General features: G+C 38.0%; 1 protein-coding gene across 1 annotated transcript; it reads left to right on the top strand.

Annotated features, from left to right (window-relative positions):
- Positions 1–3,617: 3,617 nt before the first annotated feature.
- On the top strand, positions 3,618–25,254 carry NPY (neuropeptide Y). Its single transcript, XM_081969969.1, has 4 exons — positions 3,618–3,777; positions 5,685–5,872; positions 17,109–17,189; positions 24,768–25,254. The coding sequence occupies exons 2-4, from the start codon at positions 5,685–5,687 to the stop codon at positions 24,790–24,792; spliced, it is 294 nt and encodes a 97-aa protein (XP_081826095.1). The 5' UTR covers positions 3,618–3,777; the 3' UTR covers positions 24,793–25,254.
- The last annotated feature ends 1,153 nt before the right edge of the window (positions 25,255–26,407 follow it).

Genomic DNA, 26,407 nt, shown 5'->3' with positions numbered 1-26,407 from the left:
TTCATCAGTAGATCAGTACTACTGCTAGTATTACTAGCTCATAATAAACATGCCCTTCACAATTCCATCCAATCCCATTTTAAAGCTATTCAAGAAAATGGTCATTACCACATCTTGTGATAATGAATTTCACAGGTTAATTTTCTTTCTTCCCAGTGCATTAAATCCTTCCTCTTATCCCATCTCCATCCTATGTTTTCTTCTTTGTGGAAGGAGAAAAGGCAGTGTAAGTTTATGTGTCTCTATATGCGTAACAGAATGGCTGATATATGCACCTGGGGACCTATCATTGGGGAACTTTATTTTACAGGCAATTAATTTTAATCAGTAGTTATTACTTTAATTATTTTGAAGTATTTTTTTCTTTCTACCCTATACTTTTTTGGCAGATACACACATATCCATGAGACACATGCACGCATTTACTGGGAAGAGGGAAATCTCCAGGACTGGTTCCTGCTAACTTTCTTTCTTTCTTTCTTTCTTTCTTTCTTTCTTTCTTTCTTTCTTTCTTTCTTTCTTTTCTTCCTTCCTTCCTTCCTTCCTTCCTTTCTTTCTTCCTTTTCTCATCTCATCTCAAGGCAACTCTGGGTGGCTTATGTCATTTCATCCTTTTAACAACTGACAGTTGTATACAATTGAATATTATCTTTCTGAATATGAAAGATTTCCATACTTGAGCTCATCATGGCTATGAATAGACTTCTCTCTTTTTTAAAAATAAATTAATCCATCTAAGGCAGTAGCCATTGTAATGTAGCATCATTAAGTTTTTAAAAATGGGAAAATATATGAAGCTGGATGAGAGGACAATCAATATAAACAACTAGAAATGGCCTTTAAAAAAAGTCACTTTCATTCTAAGCAGTTTCTCCCTTTACACTTCTAATCTCACAAATCATCTTAATCATGTACACCAGGGATAGGTTCCTGCCAGTTCTAACCTCTTCTATAGAAAAGGTTCCACAAATCTACAGTGCCGTTTAGAACCGGTTCCAGCTCCCCACCGCCCGTCCGCACATCATCAAGATGAAGAGCGAGAGGAGGAATTCTGGGAGTCTATAAGTCTTAAAGCTGTCAAGTTTGAACACTCCTGGGGTTTTTTTCTAAAGGGTTAGCGGTGCAAGGGTCTTGTAACTTGACAGCTTTAAGACTTACCTGCTTCAAATGCCAGAGTTTCTGAGCCAACATTTTGGTTGCTAAGCAAGAGCGTTGTTAAGTGAGTTTCACCACATTTTACAGTTGGCCATGCCCACTCAGTCACATGACTGCCAAGCCACTCCTACCCAGTCACATGGCTGGCAAGCCACTCCCACACAGTCACAAGGCCCGCAAGCTACTCCCACAAAGCAGGCCACACCTACAGAAGAGGTTCTAAATTTTTTTGAAACCCACCACTGATGTACACCCTTTAACATATTCTACCCAATTAACACAGTCTTTACCTCTTCCAAAAATATTTTGTAGATCAAATCAGTTGGTTCAAGCTATCATATTTTGGAAACTAGGTTCATATCTCAGTATTCAACTGCTTTGAAACTTATTGAATTTGGTACCCAACACATTTTGATATGAAAATACTGTCCTGGTTTGTTTGGTACTTGATGTGCAAAGGAGAGCGTGTCAGTTTTGGCTGCTTGGTGACTTGATACCCTATTTTTTTAAGCTTATAAATATGTATAGGGCTTGGACCCTTGGCTTGGCGGCCTTGATTGAGCTGAAAAGTTAAGAAGGGTCAGACTTGGGTGAGACAGAGGGATAAAGACACCACTAGGAAATCCAGAAGTATAGAGTGGAAATTCAAATTTGGAAGAAGACAGTAGCTCCCCATTTTCAAAATTGTGGCCAAGAAAAGGAGAGGTTCAACCTAGAAATAAGGAGACATTTTCTGACAATGAAAACACTTAACCAACACTTAACTTGCTTGTAGGGGCTTCATCACTGAAAGCTTTCAAGAAGAAACTGGACAACAATCTGTCATAAATGGTATAGGGTTTCCTGCTTGAGCAGGGGGTTAGACTAGATGACCTACAAGGTACCTTCCAACTCTTATTTCATTCTTTTCTATTTCCAACTGAAACAAAGGGTAAATTCATGTTATCTCAAATTTTTGCAAGAAAACATAAACCATTCCTTTCACTTGCAAAGGTGAGCAAATCTGCAATTCTCATTACATTTTTAGTACATGTAAAAACTGCATGTTGTAAGCAGAGTTGCCTTGAGGTGAGATGGGGAGCAAACAAATTTAATAAATACAAAATTAAAAACCTCCACCATCATTTAGTGTATATTATGTGTGAAATAGAAATGTCTTTATTGATGTTCTCAGTAGATCATACACACCAATAAATCTAGAAAAAGTAGCATGTATGAATGTATAAAACAGTATACATTTAACTTTTCCCATAAACTTCTCATTATGTGTCTTGTTACTCTTTTGTCCATGAGTTAATCTTCATGTCAACAAAGTAGCAGGTGAATCAAGGGATATGATTGTGCAAATTGATGGAATTCTAAAGTCACTTGGCCTTACCTGATGGGACAACTGGCAACAACCAACAAGGTTTATTGTTTAGCTTTAGTTTGTCAGGATTCCATTTCTAGATTTGAAATTTAGCACAATGATCATGGGATGACTGCATTCTCAATTTCAAGATCAATGTTGGCAGAAAAAAGAAGAGTGCAGACCTCTAGATATGCTGCCTCCCAGGGACCAGACAGAATGCAAATTCTTGGTGCGCCCTTGAAGAACTTTTCCCTTTAAAGTCTATAAAGAGTCTCAGTCACCAGGTCATGGTTATCCCAAAGGTGCTTTTTTTCAAGAGGCAACTGGACTTTCTGGTTTTTCTTTGAAGACCTTTCGCTTCTTGGATAAGAAGCAAAACATCTTTGAAGAAAAATCAGGATCCATCTGCCTCTTGAAAAAAGCACCTTTGGGTTCCCCTTTGAAGTCTACAGTTGCTGCCAGTCCCTGTAGGAGCCTAGTCCCCTGTCAAATGCCATCTCCACTGAATGTTGGGGATGTATTCGTGTGTCCCACTGTACTGCACAATAAAATCCAGCCATCTCACCCAGAGGCCTTTCAATAGTGTTGGGTTCCCCACAGAACAGTGGCTGAAATATAGTTCCACACATTTGGGAAACAGTCAAGGCAAATGAAAGCAAGGAGGCTGATGGAAAGACGTGTTAAAGACCTATCCTGCCTCAGAAGTTTGGATTCAATAGCTAAATGTTATGGAGATTCTCAGTCATCCAGGTTGTCCCAAAGGTGCTTTTTTCCTTATTTTTCTTTAAAGAGTTTTCACTTCTCATCCAAGAAGCTTCAGCTCAACTATTGGATTCAGTAGTTCCCCAGAGAGACCAGTGGAACTGCCGAAGCCTTGACAAAATGTATCGCTCGGCAGAAAATCGGAGAAAAATATTTTTTCCCCGGTTTGTTCGTTTCACTTAAAGTTGTCCGATAGCGGCAGGAGGTGAAGAGCCTCTGACTCAACAGCTTTGCGCCCCCTCCCAAGACAGCGCCAAGAGCTGAAGCTGCCTCCAACGCCAAACGCGGGACAAACAGAGACTAAGGAAACCGCGGGCGAGGGGTGGGGGGGATTTGAAGTCACCCATGCGCGATCGCCCGAGGCCCCTCCTGTCTTCCGGAGGAGCCATAAAATACCCTCGCCGAGGCGCGCAGCCCCACATTGGGAAAGCTGAGCTATTGGCGAGGAAAAACGCCCAATACCAATCCGGGAGAGGCAGAACAAGCGAGAGTCTCACACAACACAAAAGGTGAGCAGGCGCCTGTTCCGAATCGCATCGCTTTCTTTCCGTCCCTTTCTTCTCTTTTATAGGAAAAGTCGCCTCTACTCGCGGAAAATTCGACCGGACTGAGTTTCCTCGATGTCTACTACCTTCCCTGTCCCTTCAGACCTCCTTTCCTTCGGCAACCAGTTCCTTCTGAGGAAAGCTTTCCATCCAGCGCCGTTTTCTTGCGCTTTAAAAGCTCGCCACTTTTCCCGCGCGATGCTGAAGCAGTCTAAGCGTGTGGCTAAGTTCCTTAGGACTTTTATCCCTGCCATTTAGCTCCCCAGGACCCGGGCGTATAAGAGAGACGTGCCGCCTGCTCTTAATATACCTTTATTTCCTCTAGTCTGGAAGTTGGGTCATGGCAACTGGATTTCTTTTCTTTGCGTTTGAAGCATTTCGCTGCTTATCCAAATAAGCGTCTTCAGGCTGATTAGTTGGATAAGCAGCGAAATCTTTCAAATCCAAAGAAAAGAAGTCCAATTGCTATGACTCAACTTCCAGATAACTCTCTCTGGATGACTGAGAATCTTCATCGCTTTATTTCCACTTCTTTCCGGAGAAAGATTCCTCCTTTCTCTTTTTCTTTTCTTTTCTTTTCTTTTCAGGCAACTGGAATTCCTTTGTTATCAGCAGTTTATGGGAAAAAGTTAAAATAATGTGAAAACAAGCCAACAAAACCCCAATAAAATAAACAAGACTTTCTAAAGAATGTAACATCTGGATTATATAATAATTTTGGATTATATCGGTTTCTGTGTGGTTGGGAAAGGATTTGTTGGGCAGCTAGTGTAAATCCACATCTGTTTTTAATCAAAGGACCCCAATGTTAATTTTTCCATTTTCACAATGGAAGAAAAGGTGTGTGTTTTGTGTGTGGAGAGTATCCTAACATTCAGACACAAATCCTAGAGCTCAGTTGTAAGCATTACTGAATTAGCAGTGATTGGAGATTTTCAATCATTTTCAATGCCTCATTGTTATGCAGCTAATGAGAACATTTGGCACCAAACCTGCAAATGTAGTAAGTTTTCAGCTGAATTTTATAAACAACATATAAGAATTAGGCATTTTTAAAAATAAAACATACCCATGAGAAGATCTAGACAAACTCATACAATATATTTATTCTGCAATCCTGTGCCAATTGATGGAATTTAGCGGGGAAGGTGATTCCATGATGTTTTCTATTTTTAATCCTATTGTTTCTTCTATCATAGTTTTCTTTTTAGGGCAAATCCATTAAGGAAGGAAAAGATGAAATAGCTGTACTTTGCCTTTTTGAATGATATATTAGGGTGTAGACATCCTTCCACAAGGAAAAAAGGTTTTGAAATTTTAAAATAACAGCCGCTACAAAAGGAAACAGGGAAGGAATTTGATACAAGTATCTTCCTGGATGTAATTCTTCAGAATGTAATTTCATTCAGAGGAATTATATATTTTTTCTTCTTTTTACTTAAAAGAGTTCTATACTGCTCATGAACCAAAATAACCTCATAGCAATTCGTGATGCATTAAAGCCAGACCACAAACTGGTTTCCACTCAACATTAAATAATTACAGGGCTAGTAAGCAAGCTAATAAGGTTACAGAAGCATTTCTCCAAGCAACAGAGGAAAATTTCCATCCATCCATCTTCTAGTTTTAGAAAGTAGCCTCTGGACAGATAATTTTATTTCTTTATTTATCTACTTATGTAGGCTTATAAGCCAATCACAGATGACTCTAAATGGTGACTTAGTAGAGCTGAATGAGCTTCTTCTAAAAATCTTTGTGAAGGCAAATAATTGGTAACCACACATTTTTCATTCCTGGGGGAGAAGGAAACAGAGAAATATTGAAATAATCCTTTGGTTTTCCCCCCCTTGCAATTTCCTGTTTTCCTACAGATGCAGGGGACAATGCGGTTGTGGCTTCCCATGATGACACTTGCCCTGTGTTTGCTGATCTGTCTGGGAACATTGGCAGAAGCGTATCCCTCTAAACCAGACAGCCCCGGTGAGGATGCACCTGCAGAAGATATGGCCAGGTACTACTCAGCATTGAGGCATTACATTAACCTCATAACACGGCAAAGGTAGGTACCAGGGTAATATTCAGCGTAAAAGCGGGAGGGATATGATATGATTATTGTATTTTTTAAATCTTCCATTGTCTTCGTAAAAGTTTTTTTTATCCTGATGTCCTCCATATAAGAAAATGAAAGAACTTGACCATAGTGCCATTTTGATCTTAGCACATTTGTACTTCCTGTTCAATTATGCAGAAAAAATGTAGAATTGTTCCAAATGCATGTTTCTCACATGAAACTAGACTAGCTGAGTTGTTCCTGGTGAAATTTCCTTCCTATGAAACTATTAAGCAGACTGCATTTCTCTGATACCATTGGCCAACAATGGCAACTTCCCTGTTAACTTTGTCCTTTATTTTGAGGAATCTAGAGACTGTTGATCCCAACTGGTTGTATTCTTGAATTTTCCTTCCAGGTAAACTGTAATAAAAAGTAACAAAGTTCAATACTATTGCAAGGCAATCTTCAAAACATATGGCATTGATTTTATCTCATTGGTGGTGGATACATATTAAGTGGGGCCCATTGTAATCTATTGTTTTTTTTAAAAAAAATAGGCATGGAATTGTTTTTCTCTCCAATAGCAGTGAGACAGAGCTGTCGGTTTCACCATTCCTTCTCTCTACCTTTCTTAATAACTGTGATTGTCCAATAATTTAAGCTGGGCTGGCATATGGGATAAAGAAAATACCTTTGTACTTGAGATGGATCTATGTATTTTCATTTACTTTTTTTGTAATGGTCTGCAGCCTGCCTGACTTACATTTGAATTATATTCTTCCAATGGGACTTTTTTCAGATTAGGAAGTATGCATAGCCAGGTAGCTTCTGAATGTGGAAAGACATCCTATACAACAATAAAAAGCATCACCTAAAAAATCAGGTACCTTGCAATTATTAAAGACTTAAATTATACTTTAATAAGTATCAAAGCAACAAAGTATAAGGTAGAAAACAAAGGATCTTTCAAGAAAAAATGAGTTATATGAACTCCTATAATAGCTCTATTATTACTGTTTGTTAATCTATCTGATTTTGTTAATCGTGCTCAAATCACAGAAATGGCTGTTTACTCTAAGCATGCACTATCAATAGGAAGAAATTCAATCTTATGTCATGATGAAGGCCAATCCATTTTATAGTTTATGCTTTTACCAATTGTTCATTCCATCAACTTTCTAAACCATAAAAAATTATGGAATAATAAATGTGTTATTGTTGATGGTGTTATAAGACTGTTGTCTTTGCTGCAACAGACTAACAAAGTGACCATACTTAAGAATGTAGAAAAGAAGATCATATTTTTAATTTGCTCAGTGCTTGACCTCACTTTGCCATCATCAGCCCAATATGGAGCTGTCACCATAAATGCAGTTTGAACTTTTGAAGATAGAGGTGAATGGCATTGGATCCTATCAATCCTAGGCAAACATTCTTAGGAGAAAAAGGCAAAGAGAGCAAGAAGAATATTGTTCATATTGGGGAAGTAAAGAATACAATCTATGCCCTGCTTGATCTAAAATTTTCAGATACAAGCATGTTGTAGATGGGGAAATGTGACCCTTATATTGAGCATTGCATGGAGAGATTATTTTAATGAATGTAGCAGTGCTGAGGTTCATTGCTTAAAGTGGGAAGATCTTTTTTTCGACAAGGTTGATCACTAGCCTTCAGGAGACCATAAGAACGAAGGCGCAGGCAGCTCATGGACTGTATACACCCATCTCTGTTCTCTAAGTTGATCCTGCTCCCACACTTTTATCCGCAGATTTTTGTGTGCCACTTTTTCTTTTTAGGAAGGAAATATGAAGATAAAAATTAAACAAATAAAAATTGTTATCTAACCTCTCTACAACTTTGGTGTAATCAACAGAACCCCACCCCCACCCAGTTTTTTACTATGGGACATGACAAAAACTTCAAATAATTCTAATAGTTATGATCAAACATGGCAGAAACAAATGGGAGCATTGTCAGATCTTACTTTGTTAGAATCCTAAGGAATTTTATATGTGAATGATTTCTCTTATGGCGTGCGTTTCAAGACTAGACTGATTGTTTACAGAAAGTTTCCTCACTCATTTTCGGGCATCCAGTCTTTACATAATTTTCAGGAAATGTTCCAGTAGATGTAATGTGTAAAATAGGCTTCCTAGGACATATATTCACACTTGTATCATTAATAGTGAATCTCTGTATGCCAAAATGTTATTTAACTATTTATATACTAGCTTATGACAGAAATTAGTCAACTGAAAACATATTCCTATAAAATAATTTTAAACCTTTTTATAATAATTGACCTATGTCTGTGTTTGCGCATAAAAAGATTGTATATAAAATGGACCCAATAGGTCCTATAGGCTGAACAATTCAAACAAAATGCTATCTTTGTTTAAATAATCACTTAAGGGCCTTTTTATCTTAAAAGTGTCTGGATTTCCTATTGTACAGTTGCCAGATAGTGTGGATTCTTAAGCTTCATTGCAAAAAGATAAATACAGATAATCCTTGACTCACAACCATTTGTTCAGTCACCGTTGAAGTTATAATGGTACCAAAAAGTGCTTTACAATCATTTTTCATAGTTACGACTTTGCAGAATTCCCATGTGATCATGTGATCAAAATTCAGTGCTTGGAAACTGGTGTTATTTATGATGGTTGCCATGCTTGGGGTCATATGATCACCTTTTGCAACCTTCTGACAAGGAAAGTCAATGGGGAAGCCAGATTCACTTATCAACTATGTTACTAACTTAACAACTGCAATGATTCACATAGGAACTGTGGCAAGAAGGTTGTAAAATGAGCAAAACTCACTCAATAACTGTCCAGCCTAGCAACAGGAATTCTTGGCTCAATTTTGATCATAAGTTGAGGAGTACCTGTACAATGTCAAAAATCTGATGTTATTTGCATATGAATTTTATATGCTATCTACACATAAAAATAAACCTAAAATTCACTAGAATTGAAATTGAAATACAATACTTTGTGATGGAGATTATTCAATTGGCTTGTACATTATCCTTTCAATTGATTGTTTCAGTGCAACTTCCATGCCTATTTTCTTCCTTATGATTCTGTTTTCTTAAAATAAACATGGATTGGACAGCCTATCAAATAAAAGTTAGAATTCAAAGGAGCCTACAAAGAAGGGCATACAGTACATGCTGCATATATTTATTAGTGAATAAACGTCATTTTAAAGGATTTCATGATTAAGACATAACAAGAATAGACCCATTAAAATCAAAAAGATTTCTGGGCAGTTCAGTCTAGAGAGATTAGTCAAGATTTAAACTGTTGTATTTTTTAAAAAATGGCTATTATGTTTTATATTTTTTCTGAGACTTCCAAGTTTTAGTTAAAAAGTAGATTTGTATACTGTAAAATAATTAGTTCAGATACAGATCTTTAGGGTACATGCATATTGGAATTAACTTTTGAAGAGAAGTCTTAAGAAAATACTAGAGCTATAGATTATTTTAATATTTCAATGTTATAAATTGAATAATAGAAATGAAATTCAGAAGTAAAATCTCTTCCTTTTAATGTTTTAATACTATAATTCAACTGATTATAAAATATCCCATTTAGCTTCAAGAATTGATTATAACATGGTCCAGTTGGACTTAACCACTAATTGATTTACAGTTCAAAACTAATAGGATTTTATTAGATTTTTCACTTACTATGGACTCTTAGAGCAGGGAGAATTGAATTAGAAGCTTGAAGGATAATATTATCCATTGAAGTTGTTTTTGCAAATAAATAAATGATTGTCTGTGCAGTAAAATAGCTAAAAGATTTCAGGAATTGAATAGAAATCTTTTTCTTTCAGCATTTTGGTCTATATTTTATTAAAAGTTTTCTAAAGAGGAAGTAAAAACAATACAAACTAATAGAAAGTGAGAAAAATAAATTGGACAGAAAGCTAGAAGTACAAGAAAAGGAAAAGATTAACAGAAAAAGAAGAAAAGATACAAAGAAATACTTCTGATCTTCTTAGCAGCTGTATGTACAATTATAAGTTTATTTCTTACCCTATAGGTACAACATAGCTCTCTTATTTTTGTTATTTTCTCTAATTATTAAAATCTTAAACCATGTTCTCTCTTTTTGGGGTTCACAATGTATAAGGGGTTTCAAGTCAGGAATAAATGTAGATATTGTCTTTTCTCAGATCAGTCAATTTAGCCATCTCAGGAAGTTTTGTCATCTTTTATTTTATTATTTTATTTTCTTCGAATTTCTAGACCGCCCCCTCTCCCGAAAAGGATCTTCACCAGCTATTCATCCATTGTGCTAATGCTGAATCTTTTCATCTTTGTGTATACAATAATCTTGCTGCAGTGCAGAAACAAAGTTCCATTACATTTTTCCAAAGCATTTAATTGTCCAGAATTGCCAACAAGGCTATTCTGTAACTGTGCATGTAACAGCAAACAATTCCCATAAAGTGTTGTCATTTTTCAATCAGCTGTTATTGCTCTCTGTAGCCTTATTCTGGTTCTTGTCTTATGTTGTTTACATGAACATAAAACAAATCAGAATTGTTTCTTGGATAGGGCAGTTCTTCACAAATTCAGACAAAAGAAATCAATTGGGATGCTTTAAAATGTTAAATTATACATTTAAGCAGATCCCGTTTGTCACTATGATGGCCTTCAGTGGTGCTAAACCTTGTTCATTTAATAAGCCACTCTACCAGGTTTACAAAACTACAATACAAAGCAAAATACCATATAATGACTTGCTTCAAATATGTGAATTCTATTTGGCTACACTTAAAATTGTATCTAGAACAAATATTGAAATAAAATTCTTAATTGTGGGTTTTTGGTTTCCCTACTGCTTCTTACAATGAAGCTTATGTATGTTGCAATTGGTGTTTTTGTTTTTCATGTGGCTTGTCACACAACTTGATCCAATTTGGGCTGATAGGGAGTGACGGATTCAAGATCGTGCAGCCGGTTTTAAATGAAATTATACTTCAGTTTTACTTCTGTTGTTGCTTGGTCAATGACAACAGAGGTAGAGGAGATCAGAAGTAGGATGCCACGAAGTATGCAGTATCGTTTGAATGACTGATCATGGACCAGTGTCTGCCCTGTTCTATTCTTGGAAGGAGTGAGAGTTTTCAGATATGAACAGGCATATCAGATAAAGTGCAATATTGTGTCATGGTTCTTCCAAAAGTGGCTGGAAAGCTGTAAGTAAACATTTGTCATGTATCCATTTTAAAAAGTATAAAGCCCAACTGCTAAAATTACCGTATTTTTTGGAGTATAAGACACCTTTTTTCCTCAAAAAAGAGGCTGAAAATCTGGGTGTGTCTTATACATCGAATACAGCATTTTTTGCCTCCTGAAGCCCCCCCCCTTCACCAAAATGGCTGTGCATACCCTTATGGAGGCTTTCAGAGAGTTCCTGGGAGCTGGGAGGGCAGAAATGAGCAAACAATGGGGCATTTTTTGCCCCCCCCCAACCCCCAACAGCACTCTATAAGCCTCCATAAGGCTATGCATGAAATTTTTTAAAACACAAATCAGGCCCGTTTTCGCAAAAAACAGGGCGTTTTTTGCTCTTTTTTGCCCCCCCCAACTCCCCAGGAGCACTCTGCAAGCCCCCCCAAGGCTATTCATGTCTTTTATTTGAAAACAAACAGGCCCGTTTTTGCGAAAAATGGGCCATTTTGGGGAGGTTTGCAGAGTACAAAACCTTTTTCCCTTTTGGAAAGCTCTTTAACTGAGGAAAATTACATTGATCAAGTGCTGTGCCAGCAGAAACAAAGTCTTAAGGTTTGTCAGCAATTTCCTTTTCCAGCACATGGATAAATACACCTGGAAACATCTCCCTACCTACCTACTCTCTCTCTCCCTACCTACCTACTGTATTTCTCTCTCTCTTTCTATTTCTCTCTGTCTATCCTTCTACCTACCTACCTACCTACCTCTCTCTCTCTCCCTCTACCTACCTACGTACCTACACACTCTCTCTCCCTACCTACCTACTGTATTTCTCTCTCTCTCTCTCTCTCTCTCTCTCTCCCTACCTACCTCCCTACCCATTTTCTCTTTCTTTTTCTCCCTCTCTATCCCTTTATTTACCTACCTACATTTTTTTAAAATTTGCCTCTTCAAAACCTTGGTGCGTCTTATACTCTGGTGAGTCTTATACTCTGAAAATATGATATTTTTTGTTTATCAGAGTTGTACAGATCTGTACATAGAGATTTTTGGAAAACAGAAAATAACCAGAGTATATCAGAGAATAAATAAAAAATGTTATCGTTCTATCTGCAGAAGTTAGACGTAAAATCAAGCAAAGCCAAACTGAGTAGAAGTATCTAATGACACATGCAATGAATCCTCAAATAAAAGTTCTACCAAAGTGTACGATATTCCTGTACAGGAATCTTCTACAGAATGACTAAATTTGGTATACTCCAGTTCTCATACAAAGCAATAGTAGGCTTGCAAAAAAAATTATAGGTAGGAACTTTTTATTAGGCTAGATGAAATTAAATTATTGCAGACCTTAAGAATGCTTCAGTTAAGTCAGTTAAGAAAAATAACAATTACTGAAAAATTATTGAGTTACACTGAACACTCACTTTAAAAAAAATCCTTGAAATTGAACCAATTTGTATTCAGTAGTATGAAATTTTTTGTTTAGGTTCAGGTTCGAAAAAGTAAATTCTTTAAAAACATGCAACAACAATTTGCATTCCAACCACTACTGGTATGAAGAACACATGTTTACAGGAAAGCATCCTGTGTGTAATAAGGGGTTTCCATGTGTCACTAAAACATAGACATTCTTGAAGGTTTATTTCATGATTTCAGCCAAATGAAATAATTAATCTGGGTTAGATTTTTTTTTTTAAAGTTGATTATAGCCAATGTAGACTTTGTGGTTCCACCAGAGAGAATTAGAAACTGATTTAAGATTTACATATAGAAATTATCTAAGAAAAGAAGGAATGTATAATTTCTCAAATAAACAAAGAATAATATAGAGAAAAATAGGTACGAAAATCTGAAATAAAATTTTTTATCCAAATTTTTAATCAGTCTGTCTCCCTGCTAATTGCTTTTGTGGAACAGGAGATGGGGGAGAATTTCTGCTAAGTTTCAAACAGTCTATTCTTTCCTGCTCTTTTGAAAAAAATCAAAAATCCCATTATTTGCTGACTTGAGATTGGCAGATTCTCACTGTGGGAAAGAATTTTTGGCGGAAGGATTCATTCCCAGGATTGTTTGACCCTCTGACACACTCTTATGCATCTGTAGGATTCAGAGTGTTCTTCCTGATCTGTGTCTAACTGATCAGGTTTGGAAAGTAATGTAGCGTAATACTAATAAGAAACATCTGGCAAATCATGTCAGGCCAGAGTCTGTATTCTATCACCGTTACCACAGATATTAGCAAGGATTTCGACAGATGAGTTTAAAAGCCAACTTTGTGATTAATCAATGAGAAATGAAATTACTGTTATGTTTCATATCTTCTTGCAATTCGCTCTTCCATTCTTTCCAGAAAAAAAGATGACTTTTCATATTGTTTTCCAAAAGACACAATGTTGAAAAACAGATTTATAGTGGGTAAAATATTCAATGTAGTTGTTTTCTATGCCCATAGCTCTAAAGCTTCCAAAAACCAGCTTTGACAGATAAGACTCTGAACTCTTAAGATGAATAGGAGACTCTTAAGAGGGAAAAATTCAGAACTAATTTTTGTAAGCAGCAGCTACAAAGCTTATCAGCATTCAGCATTAACTTACCTTTACCAAGCCTCCCTCCCTTGCATTTGCTAACTGAACAGAATGAGCTTCACATATTTTGAGGCCATTCCATCTTAATTCTCAAACTAGCATTTCTAGATGATCCAGGTTGACATGGAACAGTGGAAGTAAATGTCTACCACAAAAGGTACCAGATTAGGCAAAGCTGGTCTAATTTGTAGATTGAGTATTAAGGACATTTTTGTCATATGGGATAGAGATGTTTCAGTGCCAACTCCCACCATATTTACAAAAATATTGACCTGATTTCTTGATAATATACAGTACTGAACAGACAAATGAGCATTTCTAAATTTTGAGTGAGTAAATTATCCTCATGCATAGTGAGTTTATCTGCACAGAAGTCTTTAAACCATCAAGTCACCATGCTGTAGTTGTAATCATTGCATAAATATATCTCTATTAAAGTCCATCAATATAGTAAAATATGTTTACCATGTTCTAGTTTTTATCTTCCAAATATAAACAATAGATTTAATTCTTGAAGGATATATAATTAAAGTGGCACTCTTAAGGAATCTATTTTTATTTTACTTTCTTTCTTTGGGTGAGCAAGAAATATTGTCTTAAAACTGATAGTAGAACTGCTTAACTAAAAAGATTTGAGCTCAGTTTCAAGCATGTGAGAATGCCAGTTGTGCTCAAACTATTTAATTATAGAAAATAAATCATTTCTTTTTAAACACATGAGCCAATAATCTTATTAACTGATTCCAATAAATACTTCGTTATCATTACATTTCTTTAAAACAAATAAGAATCCCTGTACTTTATTATTAGAAAAAATATTTACTTGCTCTGCTGCTTAAGGTAGATCCACTGGTCCATATTTTGAGAAAGACATGAAGAAACAAGCCACAGACCATTCTAGATAAATATTTGAATCAACTGTATAATGAAATAAAATACCGTGTTTTCAATTTAATAATGCAGCTGGCTCCCTTCACATCCTACATGAAAGACACATATTTGGCTTTTGATGATTTAGAGAAACACTGAAAAATATCTCTGACTATACAAGTATGCATAAAATTGCAACAAAAACAGTATTTCTAAATCTAGATCTGCTGATATTTTGTAAGCTTTACTAGTACTTTCTTCTGCAGCAACTAAATAGTTTTTATTGCATTTTTTCCTTTTTCTGTCTCCTGATTTATAAAACTTCTTTTTAAAAGTATCTCTTTAAATTTTAATTCACTGTCAATAAAATGAAATTCTGTAAGTTGCTTGGTCAAATGGTATTCTGCCACTGCAGGGATGAATAGTATGTTATCTCTTTTGGTTAAGGTAGCACAATTATTCTTTAGAAAGATTACCTTGATTCCTTTTTAGTTATGTTTTATGAACATAATGATGACCGTTCTGTATCATCAGGCTTTTAATGAGTATTTAATGTTTAATATCATCATGCTTACCTTTATATTTTCCTAATTAACTTTTACTATATTGTATTCAGTGGTGGGTTTCAAAATTTTTTAGAACCTCTTCGGTAGGTATGCCCTGCTTTGTGGGAGTGGCTTGCCAGCCATGTGACTTGGTGGGAGTGGCTTGCCGGCCATGTGCCTGGGTGGGAGTGCTTGCCAGTCATGTAACTGGGTGGGCGTGGCCAACTTGTAAAATGTGGTGAAATTCACTTAATAATGCTCTTGCTTAGCAACTAAAATGTTGGCTCAGAAACTCTTGCTGTCAGGCCTGCAGAGGTTCCTTTAAGAATCTTTGGCCTGCCACACTTTCTTATAATTTCCTATGTGTTTCATTAGTGTAGTAGTTGGGAGGTGGGAATAGAAAGGAGTAGGATTGTAGAATGTATTGTGATTCTTCCTAGAAGCTCAAGTTCATCTTTTGTCTCCGCGCCTCGACACCTGACCGGAAGCAGAGGGGTGTAGATGCCAGCATGGAAGATGATGATTGGAACATGTGATGAATTATGAGGTGTGGGGATAGGTCATGAACTTTCAACTGGGTGAACCCACAGGATGTACATTAGAGTTGGAATTTCATAGCATAATGCCAACATGCCTGTATTATTAAATTGGAACTTTAAGGATGATTCTGTTCTGGACTCTGATTTACTTTTGCATGGTGTTTGGAACGCTGACATTGGCATTTGAAGCACGCAAGTCTTAAAGCTGTCAAGTTACAAGACCCTTGCACCCCTAACCCTTTAGGAAAAAAACCCCAGGGGTGTTCCAATGACAGCTTTAAGACTTGTGGACTTCAACTCCCAGAAGTCCTCCTTGTCAGGGGAAAAAAAACACCCTGGAGAAAAATTGAGATCAATGGACCGGGCTGATTCCCTTCAGCATATCAATCAAGATGTTAAGAAAAGAAATAAAAGTCTTTGAGAAGTATATTCTAATTAATAAACAAACTTTAATAATAAAATAATAAAAGCAAATAAAACAGAACTAACTAATGGTTACATTTTGATAATAAATGTTCCGCCTGCCAACTTGGCAGCCGGACAAAGAACAAAGGAAAAGTTCTGGAATGTGTGAAGCATGCGCAATAAATCACTTTCAGATAACTTTGTTTTATGACCTGCGCAATAAAGCTTTCTTAGTTTAACTCTTGAGTGTCAATTCAGTCAGTTCATGCCTAGCAAACTTTTTAACATCGTGACACTCCTCCAGTCATGTTGGCTCAGGAACTCTGGCATTGAAGTGTGCAAGGCTTAAAGCTGTCAAGTTATAAGACCCTTGCACCCCTAATCCTTTAGAAAAAAAACCCCAGGGGTGTTCAAGCCTGACAGCTTTAAGACTTGTGGACTTCAACTCCCAGAATTCCTCCTCTCGCTCTTCATCTTGATGATGTGCGGACGGGCGAGAGCAGGGAGCTGGAACCAGTTCTAAATGGCACTGTAGATTTGTGGAACCTCTTCTATAGAAGAGGTTAAAACTGGCAGGAACTCACCCTTGATTGTATTGTATATTTTGTACAATTATTCTGTGCCGTACCGGCTGAAGTTTAAGAAGTTGTATTCCATCATATCAAAAGATGCAACATTGGGGACAGTTACTGAGTTTTGACCAGCTGTGTCTCTCCAAGGAGTTTTTTTAGTCCAGTATTCTTGGATCTTTTATTTGCAGATGGCAGGACTGAACACAGATCCTTTGTTGAGAAATCCTATGTATAATATCAATCAACTGTTGCATATTTGTAGATTGCATATGGGGGGAGATGCAATGTTTCAATTGTGTTTTAATTTTCATTCAGTAGTTAAGCTGAATTGTTTCCCATTGTTATTAATACTAGCTCTTGTATAGCATATATTTTTCTTCAATTGATCTGTAAAACAGGATATATTATTATGGTTGGAATAATAAATATGCAATGGAATGTTAGGTGACAATTGTGCATGTTCATACTTATTTAGTGCTTTATTTCTTTAAAAAATCTAATAAATTTAATTTTTAAACTCATTTAACAGATATGGGAAACGATCCAGCCCAGAGACGCTGATCTCCGATCTTTTGTTGCGAGAAAGTGCAGAAAACATTCCTAGATCTAGGTAATAGAAAAATAGTTTTCTGTAGTTGTTCTTGTAAGTTGCTTATAACTTTATTTGCACTGTAGACTACACTACATTTAATTTGAAGCCCAAGTTTTACATGGAGAAATCTGGGATTTTACCAGTTATGGAAGGTTGATGAGTTCTTGTCACTGAAGGGTGACAAATCTTATGCAGTGTCTGAAAAGAAAAAAGAAAGGGGGGAAAAAAGGAACTCCTGTCTCACTCAATTGTGATTCCAAGTATGACTATTATATTGGTCTATGAACAGATTGTGTCTTACATGAATAACAGGTCTCTCATTTATTGCCACTTTCTCCTCTCATCTTAGTCGCAAAAACCTCTGATCCTAATTTTAGCTGAATAACTAACTATAATATATAATAAAGCCAATAATAACTAACTATTATAATGCTTTTATATGATAAAATAAGTCTCCATCAAAGTTAAGGAATGCTCAGCCATTTTTATTATAAAAACAGACAGATAAACATTTATTTAACAATTCAGCCACAATGTTAAAATAGATTATTTGGATGACATCAGGTAAAAACTTTTTTTTAATGTTTCCTTCTTTCAGTTATCACATTCTTCTTTGCATGTTTTAATGGATTGTTTATTTTTTCTTATTCAGCTTTAGTATACATTAGTATATACCAGTGACGTGCAGTGAGGTTTATGACTGGTGAGGCACTGACACAGTGCTGGGTTTCAAATATTTTTAGACTTGTGGACTTCAACTCCCAGAATTCCACAGCCAGGCATGCTCAGTTCCAATTTAAAGCGACAGCATTTGTTTTTCTCCTTTGCTCCTTCTTTCTTTTTCTTTTTCTTCTCCTTCCCCTCCTTCCTCCTTCTCTCCCTTCCTCCCCCTCTCTCAAACACACACACACACACACACACAGAAGTTGGATTGGACTATCTCTCCTACCCCTTCCCTCTCTCACTCACTCTCAAACAAACCCCCCCACACACAAAAGTTGGATTGGATATCTTTTCCAGTGGCTTGAAAGCAGCTCCTCTGCCATCCCCCCCTGCTGCCTTTCCCAAACACCTCCACCATTGCAAATGCAGCCTGCTGTCTGGGTGGGAAATGCCTGGAACACAATAAAGCCCACCCACCACCTCCTGCTGGCAGGCTGGGGTGAGAGGAGAGGCAGAGAAGCCGGAGGGGAGCAGATCCGAGCCTTCCAAAAGAAAGAGGCTGGGGGGAAGTGTGTGTACTACAGCATGGCTCTTTGCCTGGCTTCCTGCCTCCTCCTGTGGTCTCCTCAGTGCTCGCTTGTGCTCTCCCTCCCTAAGTGTAGTTTGATTGCAGGCGGAGCCACGTTGCCTTTTCAAACTTTTAATCAGTGAAGCTGGGCTAGATTTTTATATAGTTTTATCCAGCTGTGTGTGTGTGAGAGAGAAATGAATGGGGGCCTGGGGAGGAAGTCACTACACTTGGGGAGGGAGAGCACCAGTGAGGAGACCACAGAGGAGGCAGGAAGCCAGGCAAAGAGCCACGCTGTAGCACACACACTGGCCCCACAACGTGGCTCTGCCTGCAATCAAACTACTCTTGGGGAGGGAGAGCACAAGCGAGCCAGGGTCCTTCCCTCCAGCCTTTGCCCAAAGCCCTGCACAGCACCAGGAGGATGAAGTTTGAATTCCTCCCCCTCCCTCCAACCCACACGTACCTTTTCCAGCTTTTTTTAACAGTTAAGCAGAGTCATCCACGGTGAGGCAGTAACTAGCTCAGCTTTTTCCTTTTACTTTTTTTTTTCATGATGAGAGTGGTGAGGCTGTGCCTCACTTGCCTTACCTGACTGCACGTCACTGGTATATACCTATTGTAAATTCCTTTAAATATTTCAATAGATTGAAGGATCTGTCAAAGTCAAATTTACCCCAAAACGACTTGTTCCTTTTCTGCTTTTTATTAAAATTTTGAAATTTGTGACAAACTCTTTTAGCCAACATACCGTATATAGGATAATGGAGAAATCTGTGACATTGTCCATTACTCTAACAATCGTATGTATGGATATTCTTGGGATGAAAACAGGAGACAAATTACAATGTATATGTTATTACACAGTGAAGTGAACTACATGACTTTAGATGTGATTTTATAATTACACTATTTGTGTGGTGACATCATAATACATATGTTGTCTTGTCAATGTTATGGTGCTTGCTATGAATACAGTTGTTTATGCAGCGGTGGCTCAGTGGCTAAGATGCTGAGCTCGTCAGTCAGAAAGGTTAGCAGTTCAGTGGTTCGAATCCCTATTGCCATGTAACGGATTGAGCTTCCATTACTTGTCCCAGCTTCTGCCAACCTAGCAGTTCGAAAGCATGTAAAAATGCAAGAAGAAAAATAGGAACCACCTTTGGTGGGAAGGTAGCAGCGTTCCATGTACCTTCGGCATTTAGTCATGCCGGCCACATGACCAAGGAGAGGTGTTCGGACAGCACTGACTTTTCGGCTTTGAAACGGAGATGAACACCACCCCCTAGAGTAGGGAACGACTAACACATATGTGGGAGGGAACCTTTACCTTTACCTTGGTACTGAACTATTTTGAAACTCATCGAATTTGGTACTCAACACATTTTGACATTAATATTTTGTCCCAGTACTCATTTGTTTGGTACTCAAAGCACAACCTAGAACTTGTCAGTATTGGCTGCCAAACAGGGACGTGCGGTCATTGGAGGCAGGGGAGGCAGAGCCTCCCCTCTCATCATGAAATAATAATATATAAAATAATAATATCCACGAGGGAGTTTCATATATATAAGAGGAAGAGGAGCTCAGGCGGGCGAAAGGAAGCGCTTTAGTCAGCGGGGTGTGGGGGAGAGGAGAGAATGCTCAGGCATTCTCCCCTCCTTTCCCCCACACCCCGCTGACTAAAGCACTTCCTTTCGCCCGCCTGAGCTCTTCCGCGGGCGAAAGAAAGCGCTTTAGTCAGTGGGGTGTCAAGGGAAAGGAGGAGAGATTCTATCTTCTCCCCTGACACCCCACTGACTAAAGCGCTTTCTTTCGCCCACGGAAGAGCTCAGGCAGGTGGACGCTCAGAGCCCTCACAGCTCCTGTTGTCCCGTCCGGCAGGCGCCACCCGCCCGGGAAGCAGCTGAGCTGGGAAGTCCCGACCAGCAGTTTGGCTTCCAGAGCGGGCGGTGTGGGCGCCAGTGGGCTCCTCTGGGCTCCCACCTTCCCAAAGCGCGTCCCTGTTTTTGCGGAAAGCAAAAGAATGGAGAAGAAACGGGGAAGCTTCGGATGGGAAATGAGGCCATGGAAGAGAGTTTTGCCCTTTGCTGGTGAACATGGATCGGTCTTGTGCCCATCCTGGAGAGATCCCACCCTGGGCTGGTTTTCAGAGACATGAAAGGCTCTTTCCTCAGGCGGGCATCTTTTCCAATGAAATAGATTGAGACAGGAAGATCATTTTATTACATTTGAACGTTTTGACTAAAACGGATTCTCTCATTCAAGGAGGGAACCCAAAGACCATCTTTCCGTCCCTTTTATCAAAGAAAATGCCATTGGACAGGGCAAAAATAACTCCTCCTTTGCTCTGGAAATCAGCTACATGGAATTAAACACTATAATCCAACTTCTCTTTGTGTGTGTGTGTTTGTGTGTTTGAGAGGGGGGAGGGGGGAGAGAGGGAGGAAGGAGGGGAAGGTAAAAGAAAAAGAAAAAGAAGGAAGAAAACTTATTTAAATAAGTTTAAAGCTGTTGCTTTAAATCGGAACTGAGCATGCCTGGCTGTGGAATTCTGGGAGTTGAAGTCCACAAGTCTAAAAAAATTGCTGCCTCACTAGCCATAAACTTCACCGCACGTCACTGCTGCCAAATGATTCACTACATTATTTCTTATTGGAAAAATGTGTTTAATACTCATTGTTTTGGTATCATCATGCTTCCCAGATCCACTTAATGATGGGTACTGACTGAGGTACCACTGATCTACAAACTTTGGGAAATTATTGACCTTTGAAATAAAATGTGTTAATTTTACATATTTTAATTAGCTGAATTAGAAAACAGGTGCTGGTTGGCTAAGGTTTTCAAGATATTTCACAATAAAGATTTATACATAGGCAAGCATATTTGCCTACAAGGGAGGGAGGTGTCTAATTATCATGTTTCGTAACTTCTCAGCAAAGTACGGTAGAACAACGGAAATGGAACCACGTGGAAGTGTATGAATTTGTCTTCACATTGAGAACAGCAAGGCAGATGACTGTGAAAAGCACGTGGAAAATTTGCTTAGGTCCTATAAAGCACTTGATGCAAACACGTCACTGAAAATTTGCTTCTTACATTTGCATTTAAACTATTTTCCTTTGAACTGTGGAGCAGTGAGTGATGACCGTGGAGAGATATTCCACTAGGATATTGCATGCATGGAGAAAAGATACCAAGGGAAATTGAGTCTGTCTATGCTTGCCAATTACTACTGGAATCTTCCCAGGGATGACCCTACTGCAGTTCACAAGAGAAAAGCCAAAAAGTGCAGTTTAGATACCAAATAAAGATGGAACCTTGTCTTTTAATCTGAAGTTAGAGCTTGTCAGTTTTTCATGGAAAAAGCATGAAAATGTTATATTGAAAACCAATAAATGCATGAAAAACTATGTTATTGGTATCTATAAAAAGATAAATTTGTAATGATTGGTGTGGCAACATTCTCATTGCTATATTACATTTTGCAAAAAAGTTATGGAGCATAATCGCACATTCCCCTCATAATTTTGAATTATTTTGGTTCAATTTTGACCTGAAGCTGTATCTTGGAAACTGGAGCCAATTAATGCTCAGGACTTAATTTTCCTTTATTAGTGAGCCAATTCTGGTAAAATTAAGCTACTTTCATTTCTGAGGCTGTCTCCTTGTAGACCAGTGTTATTACTTAAAATAATAACCAGTGTAGATCAGTGCTATTACCTTAGTATCGTAATGTTTCCATTACTAAGAAGAGATATATCATCTCTTGTTCAGAAATGCTTAAATTCCTAGCCATCTTAGATTTAAATGAAATTCTGGAAATGAACAACTTGCTTTCTTCAAATGCAGAATTTTAAAATTATTTCTAAATGGATATAGATACAGTAGATAAGTGTCAATGGTTTGTGATAAAACTATAAATTGCAGACTATACTGAATGTTGGCAGCTATCAGTCTGAAGTTATTCTTTCTCAATTCTCCCCCCATTTCTTTCTTTTTTCTGCATGGGAAGAGATTCATATTCTGGGATATATTCATTTTCTGGGGGGTTTTCCCCCTAGCCCTTCTGGGGGGTTTTCCCCCTATTTCCATGTACCTTTACCTTTACCTTTTATTTCAATTTTTATACCGCCCCCTCTCCCCAAAGGGACTCGGGGCGGTGTACAGTCGAATGAAATAGATAAAATAGACTACAAACATGGAAACATAAAAAACATAGAAGAGGAGGCAATAAAACACTGTACAGGTAAAGCAGATAAAAAACAGTATATAAACAATCCTAAAAAATGCCCAATTAAAATTACCCAGTTAAAATATATCTGCCAAGAGGTAAAATGAGGTTATGAATGGTCCAGGCCGGCTAAACGGAACACACTTTGCCTCTACATGAAGGAATCCCATAATAAATAGATGTTCTTCATCCTACCCCTATCAATTTATACCCATTTATACATATATGGGTATATAAATTGATAGGCGTTGGGATGAAGAACACCTATTTATTATGGGAAGTCTTTGTGTAGAGGTCAGGGGAAAAAAGAAGGACGCAGTGGCTAACATGCTGAGCTTGTCAATCAGAAAGGTCAGCAGTTTGGCAGTTTGAATCCCTATTGCCACGTAATGGAGTGAGGTCCCGTTACTTGTCCCAACTTCTGCCAACCTAGCAGTTCGAAAGCATGTAAAAATGTAAGTAGAAAAATAGGGACCACCTTTGGTGGGAAGGTAACAGCGTTCCGTGCACCTTCAGTGTTTAGTCATGCTGGCCACGTGACCACGGAGACATGTTTGGCTGTTCGGCTTTGAAATGGAAATGAGCACTGTCCCCTAGAGTCAGGAACGACTAGCACATATTGCGAGGGGAACCTTTACATTACCTTTACCTAAGAGAAAAAAACAGAGGAAAGCCTAATTTACTTATTGTGTGTTTTTATAGATAGTAAGGCAAATGGTTGTTTCCAATAATCCTTCCATATCAGTTGCTGATCAGTGTAATCCTACAGAGATGAGAAAAATGTTCCTCTCTCCATTCTATCTGATATGATGGGAAAGAAGTGTAGAAAGGCTATAACCCAGATCCGATGAATGTGGCAGTAAGATTATGCTCAGTCACGGTCACAAAGTTTTCCCATTGCTATTGGAGAAACCTTATTTAGTTGAACAGAGCAATTACCTATCTTTGGATTTTCAGCACAAAGAAGTAAGAGCTGGATTATGTGTTATACACTTCCTATGTTTATAAAGTGAAATAATAGGAGTATCTCTTCAGCAGCTCTTTCAATTGCACTTTCTCATTCTTTTGTATATTGTTGGGCTCCTTGATGTGGCCTCCTTGGTTTGAAATAAAAGTTGATAACACACATACATAAAAACTGCTGAATGCTTTGCCTTGTTCTTTTCCCAAGTGAGTGTCCTCCATAAAATTTGGGACTTTAACTTGCAAATATTGAGGATATTTAATTATTCTGGCTCAGAATTCTGGTAACTTGAATTCTAGTGTACTTGGAAGGCCAAAAAGTGTGGACTCGTGTGGTGCAGTAGAATCCAAAAATTTAGCACCTATCTCAGAAAAGATGTTCAAACTGTCACATAATTTCTTTGTAGACATTGTACAATCTATCATGATGTGGACATAATTTATAGGCTGTTGGACACTTGCCTTATTTCATATGATGAATCATGTTACATCAGGAATAAGGAATCCATGTTCTTCCCCATTTCCCTGGTTATTACCGATGCTGGCTGAAGCTGATGAAACTGTAATCCAGCAACATTTATCAGTCAAAAATGTTTCCATTTTTAATTTATTCACTGAGACTAAATATAAAGTAACTAAATATGAAGTGACTAAATTTTCCTGAACTTATTCATACTTATTCCAGAATAAGGAGCAGTTGAAAATTATAAAATAATATGTCTGAAATAATTTGATAATTTTTACATAACCGTTATGTAAATTATGTATAACTAAATAATACATTTTAAATATAAACATGTTTCATTACATTGTTAAAATAATGATCCTGCATGTAAAGAAGAAAGACAGATAAGTTCGATTTATTAATAATGGCCAATAGTTCAATTGCTTGATAAGTTTAAACCTGGCTATCTTCTTTAGTGACATACCAATAATAAAAAGAAATTTAAAAAATCAGAATTTGCTGCATTTTAGAAGAAAAATATTATTTTCCCTCATATGTAAATTTTAATTCAAATCATTGTGCAATTTTTTTTGTAAATTCAATTATATTATAATCATTCCTTGCCTATGCCCCTTTCAAAGATCCAAGATTATGTAATGCTTTTCAATGTTCTTGCAGAGACATTTGAATCTTTCCCCTTTTTTTCATAATGTGTTGTAGGTATGAAGATCCTGCAATGTGGTGATGGGTGTCACACCTGACCTTCATAGTTCTTTCTTGGTTTCCACTCCATGTGCCATTGGTAGAAGATCAGTTGGAAGTCCACCCACAAGTGCATGCAGTCACTGTCCTGAATTCTGTAGGTTTTTTCTCCCTTCATTATCCTTGTACGTATGTTTATTTAAATAAATTACTTGTGCACTATACATGGGAAGATTTTAATGCAGGAGAGTCACCCTAATGAGGAGTGATTTTTCAAGCTATTAAAATTTAATTTGCAACTTCATTATTGTCTAAAATAGCATGTATAATAATTGTAGTACCCAACCTAATAATTGTATAAAAAGTAGCATTCATGTTACATATTTCGTCCAGGGGTTCACTTTTAAGAATTGATTTCTACAACATTATTTATTTCATAACTATTGTTGCCTATGACACAACTGAAAAAAAAATAAAATTATGTGGAAAGTGCATATTTCTCTAATCTGTATACAGAATATTATTTATTGTCTTGACAAGTCTATTTATTGTATCATTTTTATGAGAAGGAAAGAATCTACTAATATTCCAGTGGAATATTCCAAGTAATTGAAAAATGCATATTAATATCCTTGCCACTCCATGTATTTGAAGATTATCTACAGGGAGGAGGAGTGGAAGAAATAAAAAAACAACAGACATACTATTTAAAGAAAACAGAAACAATTAATTTACGAAGATTAAACATTACTGCAGAAACTTTGATTACTAAGTAGAACACAGTCTGTTACCAATAGGCTCAAACCCCTCTGCCAGCCAAGTTGTCCTGCCATAATCCAAATCATGGCAGAGTGGCTGATAGTGCTACTATGCTGTATTCACACATAATGCCATGCTCTGGCTTTTACAATTATAATTTCGTGAATAAACAATCACTAGCTAAGATCACATAGCTGATTGAGCCAAAACCAAATAAACTACATCAGGGGTGGCGAACACGCGGCTCGCGAGCCGCATGAAGCTCCCGGCCAAAATAAATGAGGCTCTTTGCCTCTTATCATTATGTAGTATACTGTGGCTTGGATCGCGCGCTCCCTTTCGGAAGCTGGGGAGGTCCTTTGCAGGCAGCTAGAATGGGCCGCCTGCAAAGGAGTTCCCCAGACTTGCTTTGAGGAGCACGGGGCGACTGAGGCTAGTTGTGAAGCCCCAAAGCCCCCACCGCCACCGGAAGAACTGCTGCCACCTCCTCCTCATCCTCCTCTAACAGGCAGCACTGCCGGATTTGCCGCCCGGCACTGCGGCTGAGATGAAGCCGCCAAAGCTCTCCGCGCGTGGCAGCGGCGCCTCCCCTCCGCTCGGAGCAGCTGAGCTCAGTCAGCGCTGGGTTACCCCTGCCCCCTCCTCCTCCTCCGCCGTGCTTTTGAGGAGCCATGAGGCTGCAGGAGCCAGTAGGAAGGTGGGGGGGGAGCAGGGGAAAAAAAGCCTCATGGCTCCTCAAAAGCACGGAGGAGGGGGAGGGGGCAGAGGTAACCCAGTGCTGAGCTCAGGAGCAAATCTGGTGATTTTGTTGGAGGAGGAGGAGGAGGAGGAGGTAGCAGCAGTTATTCTGGTGGCAACTCGTACTCGTCGGCATCTTCAGCAGAAGCCCTGCCCACAAT

Source organism: Natrix helvetica (assembly GCF_964273705.1).
Source record: "Natrix helvetica genome assembly, chromosome: Z".
Classification (NCBI taxonomy): Eukaryota; Metazoa; Chordata; class Lepidosauria; order Squamata; family Natricidae; genus Natrix; species Natrix helvetica.
Note: the sequence above shows the minus strand (reverse complement) of the source record. Positions and strands in the feature narration are given on the sequence as shown.

Coding starts and splice junctions, on each gene's coding strand:
- NPY (XM_081969969.1), top strand. CDS start 5,685: ATGCAGGGGACAATGCGGTTGTGGCTTCCCATGATGACACTTGCCCTG. Junction 5,873..17,108: donor AACCTCATAACACGGCAAAG/GTAGGTACCAGG, acceptor CTCATTTAACAG/ATATGGGAAACGATCCAGCC. Junction 17,190..24,767: donor GAAAACATTCCTAGATCTAG/GTAATAGAAAAA, acceptor AATGTGTTGTAG/GTATGAAGATCCTGCAATGT.